Consider the following 13,559-nt stretch of genomic DNA (forward strand, 5'->3'; position numbering starts at 1 on the left):
CTGTCAAGCAACATTGCACATGCCAGCACAATATGGCCCATCTTCTACGGCCTGCACATGAGCGCACCCTCCCACCCCCTGTCCGGTGTAAACATTGGAAGCAGGCCTTCCACAGGCCGAAGGTGCGTTCAATTGACACTCTGGCCTGGACTGGACATGGGCCCAGTTGTATGCCACCTCCTGTGGCGTCAGGGGATAGGAGTCACCAGCCACGGAAACTGTGGGCATCCATAGTCACTTGAAAGGGTAATAGACACAGGTGTCAATCATGGTGATATATGGATGAGTTTTCTGTCACAGCAGCATCTCAATGGACAGTCTGTGCATGCATGCCCCATGTGTCATCTTACTACGCTATTTCACATTCTGGCCTTTGCATGTGGAGTGGACTACTCAGGGAGGAATTCGGTCTGTCATGGCACATCTTGCACGCAGCCGACACTTGTGGTGTCCATGGTCGGTGGTTGACAGGTCAGGTCAGCATGCCATGTTGGGTGATTTGGGCCTTTGCATTGCTCCCAAGAATGATTCCTGATGGGGTCTAGGTTACACAAGCAGGTCATCTGTGTGGATCAGTAGATGGATTCAAATACATGATTCCCTTGTTACCTGCAATGTCAAATGCCAGTGTCATGTCCCTCAGTTGCAGTTTATCAGGATGACATTACATGTATGGCAGTGTTCTTCAGGCCTTCACACGACAGACACCACATGGGCTCAATGGTTTTGGTGGGCCATACCCCCTGGTTGTTCTCCACCCCTCTCAGCTCGCACCAAGGGTGTCTGGGCAGGCTGTTCAAATTTCCAGAGTGCTGTAGTTGCAACTACTCTATTTGTGTGTAAAATGTAATGTTGGTTGATTTGACTTTGCATGGACGGTAACCTTGGTCATTTGGTACATTGCCATCTGCCATCTTCACACTTCTTCCATGGCTTGTTGGGCACCCACTGGATACACTTTGGTCACCCCTAGATGGCCAGCCCCTCTCATCCCCTTGCAGACCATGCATGCAGCGGGGTGTGTGATGTTACATTAAGGCACCTGAAGTCCAGTGTATGTGGCTGATCTGTTGGGGTAGCATGTCTTGGCCATTCATAGCTGCACCTTGAGTCATGTCCTACTTCGGTGGGTTTGCAGCCTGTCATGTTTTGGATGTGCGGGTGGTTCCTGCATATATAGGGCCTTGTCAGGGCATGCAATATCTGTGTGTCTAAGCACCCCCCCATTGCATGCCACCTGTAGAGCAAGGTTAGTGGGATGGAACATGCACTCACTTAATGCCCAGGTCCGTTGGCCTCTATGCCCCTCCATGTACGCTGGCAGCATGCTGTTCCACAGCAACATGGCATCATGGGTTGATCCTGGCACCAGGCTCTGCACTGTTTGATGGTGTGGTCAGTGTCACAGGTGACCTGGACAATCAGGGAATGTAATTTATTCTGGTTTCTATAGACCTCCTCTGTGGTTTGGGGGAGCAGCAGCTTGACATGTGTGCAGTACAATGCTGCCACCACATTGTGCATGCCTGTAATTGCATAGAAACGGCCCTTGGTGGCACTCATCTGTGCAAGAGTGGTGGGGAGTGCAATGTGTTAGCCCACATGGTGTACGAGTGCCTCCGGCACCTGCATCAGCAATGTGGAGTAGGCAGGCTGCGAGATGCCATGCAGCTGGCTCACAAAGTGCTGGAACATTCCAGCGGGCAGGAAGTGCGGGACTGATACCAGCTTCAACCAGGGGTGGTATGGCCATCCTGATGGAAATCCGGCTCCCCATGTTCTTCTGACTGTGGGGAAAGAGTTCTGCGATCGTCTTCCTGTTGAGGCAGTACAGGGTGAGTATTTGAGTGTCTGTGAGGGTCCATGGTGCGCCCCTTTTTCAGGGCATGGTTACACACGTGCATGGTGTCTCCTCATCACCTGCATCCTCCTCCTCCTCCTCTCCAATGCCTCATGTTTCCTCTGCTGGTCCTCAAGCCCCTGCCGCCCTAGGTAGCACTGTGATGTGTGGCAGCACGGTTGTGTGGGAAAGTGTTCTTGGGGAAGGTGTGGCTCTTTTGTTATCTTCCTGTGTGCATTGGGTGCACGTGGGTGGATTGGGTGCACCTGTGACCTCATTTCCATCACTTGTGTGATCAACAGAAACATGCTGAGTTAAGCTAGTCTGGAATTTCCCCATGCGCTGAATTGCAAGGGTTTTGTGGCGTTAAGTTTACTTACCTTAACTGCTCTTCAAGCATTTTCCTTGAATTTCAAGGGTTTTGTTAAACCATCGTTTTTTTTTCATGCACATTGTATATTTTTCAGTGCCACTGGCCATGGCCGTTAAGAAATGCCCACTGTATATTTTTCAAGGCCTTTGTCCATGGTGTAAGAAAGGCATGGTATCGAGCAGTAGACAGAGACACAATGGATACAAGTTTTGAAAACCTTTATTTAGTATTTTGGTTGGGTTGGTAGAATTCCTAACTGGCCCTAACTCTAAAATGGGAGTAGTCTCTACCATTACACAAATAACAAAGAAGTCCACGTAAGTCAAGTCAAAATAAAAAAGGCCTATACTAAGAAAACCTAACCTTGCCCTCCTTCTCAAAATGACTAATGTGTTAAGGGAATACAAAAGGAAAATATTGTCTCAAAAGAAATGTCTGAATGGCTTAAGTAACAACTCCCTTTCCACACGTTCTGCCCCACGGGGTCTAGAGAGTTTCTTAAAAAGGATAGGTGGATGGCACAGTTCTATCAGTCTTGCACACTTTAGCTTACTGGTACAAATTGCACAGTTCAGTCTTTGGTTTCAAACGTCTGGTAGTTCAATCACTTCTTTAGGCTTCCTCTGCCTTGTCATCAATACTCTGTTCACATTTATTTTCTCAATTTCTCACAGTTTTTCTCAATTTCTCACAGTTCTGCACAAGCTTCTCTCTGCAGGGCTCGAGCCTGTCTCTTCGCCATGGGGGTTCCCTTCCTCGCGGATATCTTTTCACTGTCGAAAACCTTTTGTCGGGGGGAAATTCTGCCGGGGTCGGCAAGGCCGTCCGCGGACCTCCGGGCAGGGAGGCCCCAACTCCTCCCGTATATCCCAAAACCAACAGAGTATGAGACACACGCAAGAAGCAAGGTGGTTCTGCTGTTTATTAGACAAAACGGCAGGGATGGGTCAAGGATCGTACGCGTCCGTCCTGACACACACACAATCGTGGGGCTTGCAGGCCCTTTTTACCTTATTATGACGCGCTACTTGCGTCACCTTGGAAAGTTTAGCAAAAAACCTATCGCCACTCTTGATTGGTTGCTCGAGTGGTAGGGTTAGTATAGCATACGTATAGATAGTAATATTAGTGGTTAAGGGTTAGTCAGGTGGTATACTTGGGTTGTCCCTTCAATTTGATACATGAAAATTGTTACATGAAGACCCCTGAGGATTGGTCAATGTTAATGGCATCAGTGATAAGAGCCCCATGTTCTGATTGGTCCGCTCGCGAGCCTCCCAGTCTGGGACCATTGCTGTTCCCAGCTCGCGGTGCACCTGTCATTTGCAACAATGTTTCACTATGGTTATGTGCAGACAATGTGAGGATTTATTCACATGTTGGTAGGCCGACTACTCCCACTGCCGCAGGTGTCCATTGAGTCTTTTAATTGTATCTGCCTGTGTCTTGTAACAGGGGCTTCAGGCGTCTCCTTCCTCCTGGCCTTGGCACCCTGTCAGGTTTGGCTTGGTCACGTGAGGTGGGACCGTGGTTGAGGCAGAATTCTGCACAATTAATATTGTTTTTCCACTGTGTGCCTGGTTTAATTTGCAGGTGTGACTTTGACGTCGGCTTGCGGCATGCGAGATTGCAACATTGTGCCCTTGGCTGTCTGCTTTCGGAATGCGAGTTTGCAACATTGCGCCCTTGGCTGTCTGCTTTCGCCGGGCTCATTCTGCAGGGTCAGCAACCGGACTCTTGTTCTTTTAATGTTCATGGAAGCTCTTGCTTGCGGCCTACTTGGGTCTGGTATATAGGTGGAACCGTTTGGTGCACAGGCGCTTTAGGTTATGGTATCATGTTGTATATTTCTCATTATGGCACCTGGGTTTAGGAGAAGCGTGAGCAAGCTCTTTAGATGAGTTCATTGTGCGTCTTGCGTTTCTGCATTTTGAAAAGCCTATGTGAAAAATAATAAAGATGCACGTCCGTGGGTGTGTTCGTCACCTATGTCATAGCACTGAGTATGTTCTTCGTGTGGATTGGTGTGGGAGTGTCCAGTGTGCATGTTTGTACAGGTGTGCTGACCGTTGACTAGGTCGTCATGGCATCTCTAACGATGTGTTGGTTTAGTCGAGTTCATCCATGCCGCAGGTGTCGGCATGGGCAGGACGGGCTGCTGGGCAGGTGGGTGGGCACATCCGTATGTTCCTGTACCAGGGTATTTGGTCGTCTGGTAGATGGGCAAACTCCTCTCGTGGCGGGTGCCTAGGCTGTGATCCTCTAGGCCAAGCGCGAGAGGGGATTGGCGGGAGCCTGTTGTTCCATTCTCCCACTTCACTTTGAAACTGGAAGGAATTTACATAGACCTCTGCATGACCACTTTGACCTCTCTTTCAACACTTTTGCAATTCACAATCGACCGCATCTTGTAACAACAATGTCTCTTGATACTTGTAGTTCTTATTCTCTTTAGTTTGCCCTCTTAGCCTTTTTCGAAGTTCATATACTTTGCCCTCTTGGCATATTCAAAGTTCACATACTTCGCTTTCCTCTTATTCAACTTTCTTTCCTTATTGCGGTTACTTTCTTTCCTTTGGTTCCCGATGTAATATCTTTTAGCGTTCCTAACATTTCACAGAGGCCTTCCAATGTGCGACTTCGCCTCACAGGACAACTCGGTTACTTTGTATCCTTTCCTTTTACAATTCAGCAATTGTCCTTTCCATTCCCGTTTTATTGGCACACGAGCAACCTTCAACTTTCTGTTTACATTCACTTTTGCTTTTAACACAAACCGGGCTTTTGTTGCCTTTAATAACTCACTCGTCGTGTTAATTGGTCTTCTTTCATCTTATTAATGCAGCAGTTAAGTGCGTTGCCAACATCTTCTCTGCTCCTCCCCAACTCTGCTGTTCACCCGGGAAGGTCGCTGGCTGCTTTCAGGCAAATTGAAGGTTTCTTTCCTCCGCTTCCTCGGTTTCAGTCTTGGAATGCTTACGGCTTCCCGAAAGTGTGGATTTCTCACCTGACTCTCTTGATCCGTGCAACTGGCGATCACCCCATTGGCCTTCCAGCTTCCACAGCCTGGTTCAAATCAGCCCCAAAGAGCTGTTCCTTCTCGTAGCCAGCCTCGCTCAGTGTGTGCCTGTGCGCGTCACCATTTATTTTCACAGGGAGTGTTAACAAGTGGCAGGTGTGCATTGTTAGGACTACGTGCCTGACTCTGCCTGGCCCCATTACAAGGACAAAGCCAATGCAAGTCAATGGAGGTAATCTTTCTGACCTCATTGCTCATCTTCCTTGGCTAAGTACTATTGTCAATGTAAAGTGGGAAGTAATTATGCCAGCTGTAGTTTCCCATATAGTAAGCAGGGATAGGGGTTAGATGAGTATTTGGAAAAAGGGGGATACCATGTCTCACCATTGCGTTCTTCTCCCCCACTCCCTGAGGACCCCCTACCCAGGTGATCCTCCCTCGCTTGTCCACCCCCAGGGTCGGGATCCAAAAGCAATGACCTTGCCCAGGCCACCTGAGTACGGGATCCCCGGGGACTAGGTTGTGAAACACCCTCTGATTTTTCACATAGGCCAGTGAGCAGGGCTTTCACCCATGGCCACTGTATACTTTTCAGCACCACTGTCCTTCGGCCGTGCCCACTGTATGTTTTTCAACGCCACTGTCCATGGCCAGTGGTCAATCCACTCTCTATTTTAACCCGACGGCCTTCGGCCGTGCCTACTCTATATTTTATTTAAAACTAATATGTGACTGACAGTGGCCACGACCTTTGGTCATTCCCACTTTTTCTTTTGCAACACTACCAGGCCTTCATCAGTTTAAAATTCTACCAAGCCACTGGCCATGGCCTTTGGTCATAGCCAGTGGTCTTTCACCCCGAACGACTCTGTAGCTGTAAAAATATATACATTTTAGTTTTTTTTAAACTTATTTTCTAAAACCACGGTTGCATTGTAATGAACTACAGATACACTTGATTATACACTCGGTTATTTGTAGTCATTATACCCGGGGTTACAGGGAAAAACAGAGAACAAAATGCTCTTTTGCCCTCCGAAGCACTCACCATGTCCCCCTCATGGCCTCCTCACCTCTCCTGCCCTCACCCATCACTCTTGCCTAATGGCATTTGCTTGCTTTTTCCCCTGCAAATGGCATATTTCTGCCTTTTCTTTTTCTGATAGCAGAGGGTAAACCCTCAGTTATCTCTCACATTGAGAAAAAAAAGATGGCAGCTTTTCCATTTCTGACTAGCCTCATGCGGATATAGCTCTAATTTTGGGAAAAGGGGGCACCCCCTTCTGCGTCAAATATTTTAAAAAAGTCCTGGATAGAATAACCCCAAACCACAAAAAGATTACAAGTCAACGCTTTGTGCCCAAGTTGTTTCGGACCTGGTCCAAATCCTTCCAGCGCTGTGGGCTGAGTGGTGGAACAAACGTTGACCTTTTTTGTATATGGAAAAATGAATGGGAGTAGGACAAAAGTTTTTTTTTTCTTAATAACTTTTTTAATTTGTTAACGACATTTCAGCCAAATCCGTTGCACAAGTCAATAGTTATTAGGAATTCCTTTTTTTCGATTTCCTATTGAACTCACTACTCCCCTTAACTATGTGTGTGTGTATCTGTCTGTCTGTATGAGAGAGGAGGGTAAATGTTTGTGGTGGGAAAGGGAGGAGGCGGGGAGAAGGTAAAAGTGTGTTAGCGTGCGTGAGTGGTGAAGGGTGCAGGGGAATGGCTAGGAAGGGTGTGGCGTGGGATGAATGGGGATGTTTGGAGGGTGAAACCCTCCGATTTCATAGAACTCCCAACAGGGTGGGAGAGGTCGGAGGTGGGAGTGGCGGCATGATTGCCTTCCTGGTTGGTAGGGGTGTTCAGAGTGTGAAATCACTGCATTTTGGAGGTCACACAAAATCAGACTTAATAAATGTGTCTTTTTTCTGTTCTGCCTTCAAAATGCAGAAATATCCTATAGAACCGGAATTAATAGTTTGTTTTTTTAAGGCATAGATCACACACTGTTGTGCATTTCATCAAGCCCTGAAAATCTGAGGAGGAAGTACATCTGACCGAGGTAAAGTACAGATGTTAACCAAACACTAGTTTGTCTAAATTACAGATTAATTTCATGGTAGCTAATAAAGTCTCCCCTCACACTTTCACATATGCAATACATTTAATATGACTAATGTGAAAGACCAGGGTACATTCCCAAGTAAATGCTTCCTATTAAAAGCATATAAGTAACCCTAATGTCGTTAGAATATGGAGGGCCTTAAAGCAGCTCTAAAATAATGCTGTATGTTGATGATTCTCATTGTATAATGGATAAAGATGGTGACTGTCCTTTAGGTTTCCTTAATGTGTCAGCAGTCTTTGACACATTTTCCACATATGGATCATCAAAACATTGTGACAAACAGGTAATGGACAGACCTTGGTCAAAGCTTTCTCTGGGCACCACACTGATACAATCTGGAATACGTTTGTTTAAGGAAAATCCCTATTTATTTCCAGATTTCTTTTTTCAAGTTTTTTTTTGGTAAAATGTATTGTATGCAAATACAAGAAAACATCAACTTAACATAATGGGGCTCAAATTTTTAATTTGACGGGAGCAGCCGTTACGTTGGCAGTGCTACCTAAACAGCTGTCCACCCACAAATGTTCATCATTTGCACAGGGGAGTACAAATGTGCAGGGCAAAAGGCAGCGTGTATGTGTATATGCCGTCTTTTGCCCTGCACTCCACTGTGCAACGTAAGTAAATGCTGCCTGGCATGCTTGCATGCCAGGTAGAATTTACTTTTAATTGTGAGTGCCTTTGCCATGCTTGCATGCCAAGCGGAACTCACAATTACAATGAAATCCTGCCTGACATACTTGCATGTTCACTTTTAAACACTGCTTACCATGCAAGCAAGTCGGGCAGGGCTTAAGTGTAATTGTAAACGCCACCTGCCACATTTACAATGAATCCCTATGGGGTCTGCCTGCTTTATGCTGGATCATTTGTATGTCGTAGAGGAGGGAAGAGGGTGGAAATGCAAATTGCGTTCCACTGCACTTCTCTGCCATGCAAGTAATTGAAAAGGCGTTAAAGCCTTGCTCAAGGATTTTGTGCCTTTCAATCACGTTATGCCGATATGTAACATGAGCTCCATAATGGTAAAACAGTCAACTCATGAATTATTAACAGTTCTATAATAGCCTACAACTTAGCCTACACCTGACAATTGAGTAACCGACATGATGTATAACTATAAAGCAAAAGTAATTCTTTTAATTTCCAAGCATACATAAATTATCTGAATAAATGCATATTTAGTGAACATAAGTACATGCTTAAAGGTAGAAATCCAGGCTTTTTTGGCATGTTTGTCTTCCTTATACAATTCCTGAAAACTGCAGGCGTCCAGTGAGAACATGTGGCTAAACAGAGGCTTCCCAGTGGATCTAGACCATATGATGATCAGAATTATAGGTTTGCCAAGATGTTCTAACTGCTTTTCTTATCCTCTAGTTCTTCTCTTAATAAATTAAAGTTAACTTCCCGTCTAAGAGGCCCGAACGTCCATTTTATGAATGCCTTCTCTAACTTGCGTAAATTTGCTTGCTTTAAAATTGTCCATAAAACAATTGTTAAATTTGTAGAATTTCTGATTTTTCTGAGTTGATATAGTCATAATTCTCTCCACCAGGTTCCTAACAAAAGCCCTATGTTTGTTTGCTGGCTTCATAATAGTCTTTGCAAAGTAGTGGTAGTAATACCTCCGAATGTTTCTGAGGGGAGGCCATCAAGACCAGATCTGTCTCAGTTTTCTGTTCAGTTAATCTCTGCCCCCTGTTTGCTATTTTCTGCCCAAACTAATCAAATCTGCTTCTCCCTGGCTTCATTTAAGAAGGTCAATGTTGGGAAATAACTAATGGAATGCCCTCTTTCTTGTGATTCTTCAAGAAACGTAAAGCCAATTGTTTGACCTTTTTCTATGTTTTGTTATTATGTCTACATTTTCTTTTACTTTTGATGTGCTTCTAAACGTGTAACAAATTAATCTGCGTAGCAGCCAGCAAACATTGATACATTTTACACAAAATTGGGTTGCAGAAATAAAATGAATAGTAAAATGAATAGTGCATAGCACCATTGTAAGATCATTTAGAAATAAGCATGGCTTTTATCTATATTGATGATTTGATTTATGTTTCTTGACTTTTTATTAATTTAATATTCATATAGTCACCCTAAAATGATATCATGAAGAAGGGTGAGTTCAGGTTAATCCGTCAATAAGGCATCTCATTTACTTGACTATTTTCTGTTCTCACAGACAGGAGGCGTTCTTTCATTAATAGAGTGCACTTTGATTGAAGAACCAGATGCAAGTGATGATGATCGTGAGTAATATTAAAATGCTGCAAATAATCACTGTAGTATCTTTTATGTAATGCAATTCAGAATGCCTTAGTGCCAAAGCATCAAATATTGGGGTCTTTGCCCGAAAATGCTTTCTCCGAATGCACAAGCCCTGTGCATATCCCTACAGATAAGTGGTTTATCGGCCACTTTTACTCTCTAAAAATAGGCAAATACTCCCACAAAATAAAAACATAGAGTAAACATACTCCCAACAAGAAATTGGAAAATAGACACGGTAGACGCTGAGCTCCTGCTTTCACCCACAAAGCTCCATGGACATATATTTGGACCAGTACTGCACTTATTATAAGAGGAAGAAACTGCTAATCTTTCTGCCTCATTGAAAGAAATACACATGTATCTTTTAATGTGTATGAATAACTAGGTGCAAAGGAATATGTATTACAAAAACATTTCTGTTTTTCAGTTAAAACATATTTTTACTCATAAAATACTCCCATTGGGAATTGGACTTGTGTTTTTACTCTCTAAAAAATCACTTTACTTCCAACTTTAAAAATAGGTGGTAAAATACTCCCACTTTAAAATCTTATCTCGAGCACTGCCTGCGCATGCACACGTGGAAAAACACTCACAATCTTTATGTGGGCACATACGCACATATTAATCTATGTGTGCAAATGGCTCTATATGCACATCCCTGTGAAGATGTTCAGAGTGCCGGCAGGATGCACCCTGAAGGTGGGTCTGTCAGAGATTAAAGATCATGCCTTATCCACAAAGGATCCGCAAAAGATACACTTTGATCTGTTTCTGATCTTTGTCCCTTTACCCTGCTTCTGGTCCCCTCTTGTTGGAAACCCGGTTAAAAGGAAAGGACAAGGCAGACAGGGGTACAAAGAGATCCAGGCCTACATTTAAGATCTGGAAATAGAAACACTCATGCTTGGCATCAAACCTTTTCATTTCTGTTTCACACGTCCACCTCCAAAAAGGAGTTGGAAATTTAAAAACTGCATTTGCAGTAATGGGCTATTTACTGCCATGTCAATGCACTCACTGAACACAATGCACTCACTGAACACAATGAGCAGAGAGCTGGCTTTCTGCTGCCCACTGCCCATGTGGGTTCAGTAGATGAATGCAAGCTTAAATGTAGGTAGGGTGCCCGACACTTGACTATGCACGGCATGGCTTGTTTTGCATCCTGGGCGCCCACAGCCAGTTAAGCTTTCTCCTCACAAGTCCGTTTTGGCAATCTGGGGCTTGTGAGTGTTGGCATTAGATATGTGAGGGGCCTTTCCATTCTACCCTATCAATTCTTAGAGGATTAGGGCTGTAGGGGTTGGACAATGAATAAATGGCATCTGTCGAATATATTTACTTTTCTAACGATTCTTTGTATCAAGACGTATCCCTGATCTAATACAGCCCCCCACCCCCATCCACCACCACAATCCCAACCCAAAATCAAGGACACAAAACTGGCAGTGTAAATCTAAATGTTCTTCTATATTTAATATAATCAATCAACAAATTAAATGTGGTCCCCCTAACCTTCCATTTTGGGGAAATCACCCAAAATATTCCACAAAAATACCCAATGCTTGTAAACAGAAAATAAAATAAAGAAAATGCAAACTGCCAGCTAATGTTTTCATTTAAATTCACACATCCTTATGTTGAAAAAAAATGTTAATACATATTCTAGGCAATAGAATAAATACTCCCCACTATAAACATTAATTGTTTGATTCAAAAAGAAAAAATCATTCTTAGAATAATGTTTGAAACAAAAGAATGCACATCGTTTTCTCAGAAACCATTGGTAAGTGTTGGTATCAGAAAAAGAATATTGGCTCAACATACTTACTCAACACACATACTCACATACAACATGCTTACTCAACAAGAAAGTGTCTTCTTCTAGGGCTGACTCAATGCTAAAATGTTGGACAGTATCTGTGGCACAAGCAATGTTTCTGTGGGATTGACTTAGGTACAATTATTTTAAATGATTGTGTTCAAGAATTCTATTTTGTTTACAAATGGTAGGTCTGTAACAACTATTTCTCTCACCATTCTTAAAAGTTCTAAAGTTATAGCCAAAACAGTATTTACACTTGTCCTTGAAATACATCATTTTGTGCAGCACATATGATTTTGTTGTATATATATATACATATATATATATATACATATTCATTCACTTCCATTTCCATTGCATGTTACCTACTCCTATTATGAAAGGCATATGCTTTTATGAACAAAGGACAATTTTATTAGGCCCTTTTAATGGCAGACAGACACAAACATTTTATGTGTATTTTTGCATTTATTTGATGTCAATTTTGATCAGAAATGACTTACAATAACACATTTATAGATAGCAGAAGCCCTGACACAAAGGTTGCCTGTACAATAATACAAATATGAAAACAAGTAGTGAGCCAGTTTGAGGGTGTAAATAATTAGGACACCAGTTACTTACAAAGGTAACATTAACCTAAGGGGGCAAGCGCTTCAAACTGAATAGGAGTACTAACGAAATATACACAATTATATTATTAGGCATCACTGGAAGCAGTGGTGGGTTTGGTCAGGAGGATCAGAGAGAGTGCAGCGGGAGATCCTTCTTTAGAAAGTAAGTGAAGTTTAAGCTGAGCTTTGAAGAGATTCCCATTTGGGCTGGCTTTGATTGTTATGGACAGCGAGTCTCAGTGTAGTGGGTGTAAGTAAAAAGAGCACAAGCGAGAGGAGGCACACAGAGGGTATGGGACGGTGACGTTGAGTGCAGAGGAGGATCAGATGGACTGAGATGGTGAGTAAACAGAGATACAATCAAGTACTGAGGAGAAAGGCCATTGATAGCTATGTAGACTAGAAGGAACTTAAAAAGAGGGTGGTTGTACATGGAGAGCCAACCATCATGTTGTCATTAGGTGGAAGTGGGGCAGGATCTCGGTAGGTTGTAGAGAGTACTGGTAGCGAAGTTGAGGACTTTGTCTAGTGGGAGGAAGGAGTGGAGAGGAAGACCAAGGAGTAGGCTTAAGCATTAGTCCAATGCTTGTAGAGTGGTTAGTAAGAAAAGATAAAGGAGGTTTATACGAGCAGCAGAGGCAGTGGTAGTGATGAATTGTTGCTGTTGTAGATAGCTATCAAAGATTGTGAGCCTTGTGTAGGGGAGCAAGAAGATCAGATGGGAAGGAGATAGGAGAGGGGAGTGTTGAGATGACAGAAGCTGGAAGAAAGTTGACGTCTGTTTCTGAAGAGTTCAGCATGAGGCAGCAGTGAACCATTTAGTGACTAATTGCAGTGACACAGTTTGTAATCGGTTTCGAGATGGCTGTGCTAAAGGATGGACGGTGATAGTGAAAGCCAAAGGCTAAAATAAGTCTTTCTAGTGCAGAGGTATAGAGAGTGAAGAGCAGAGGTACAAGGACTGAGCATTGTGGGATGCAAACACAGAGAGGGGTGGGGTCAGAGGTTTATGAGTTCCAAGAGATTTTAAAAGATCGAGATTTACAAAGCCCAAGGTCCTGGAGAGTGAGTAAGAAAGAAGAGTGACTGACAGTGTTAAAAGCGGCAGAAAGGTCAACAATGATAAGTACAGAAGAGAGTTTGGAGTGGTGAGCATTAGAAAGAAACTTTGGGGCATGCATGAGTGCAGTCTCAGTGAAGTGTTTATTTATTTATTTGTTTATGACATTTACATAATGCCCAAACCCTTGGATATCAATGCTTTCATTACATATGCAGAGATTGGTTGCAGGCAGGCATTCTTATTTATACTTATTTAAGAGCCATGTTTTTACCAACTTTTTGAATACATGATACGATTGCTCATTTCTTAAGCTTGTTGAAAGGGTGTTGCAGAGGGTGGGTGCTGTGACCCCAAAGTTACCGGCACCAGCCCTTTTGTGTCTGAAGCGGAGGGTGACCAAAGAGATATTGGCGTTCGA

General features: G+C 43.5%; 1 protein-coding gene across 3 annotated transcripts in view; it reads left to right on the top strand.

Moving 5' to 3' along the window:
* Nucleotides 1-13,559, top strand: part of RASGRF2 (Ras protein specific guanine nucleotide releasing factor 2) — a 2,380,666-nt gene that overhangs the window by 1,396,712 nt on the left and 970,395 nt on the right. For all 3 annotated transcript variants that reach the window (XM_069627555.1, XM_069627554.1, XM_069627556.1), the window contains exon 11: nt 9,548-9,614. In XM_069627555.1, the coding sequence (XP_069483656.1) occupies nt 9,548-9,614 (67 nt within the window). The remainder of the gene's footprint in view (nt 1-9,547; nt 9,615-13,559) is intronic.

Source organism: Ambystoma mexicanum, chromosome 6p, assembly GCF_040938575.1.
Source record: "Ambystoma mexicanum isolate Mex_15411 chromosome 6p, UKY_AmexF1_1, whole genome shotgun sequence".
Lineage (NCBI taxonomy): Eukaryota > Metazoa > Chordata > Amphibia > Caudata > Ambystomatidae > Ambystoma > Ambystoma mexicanum.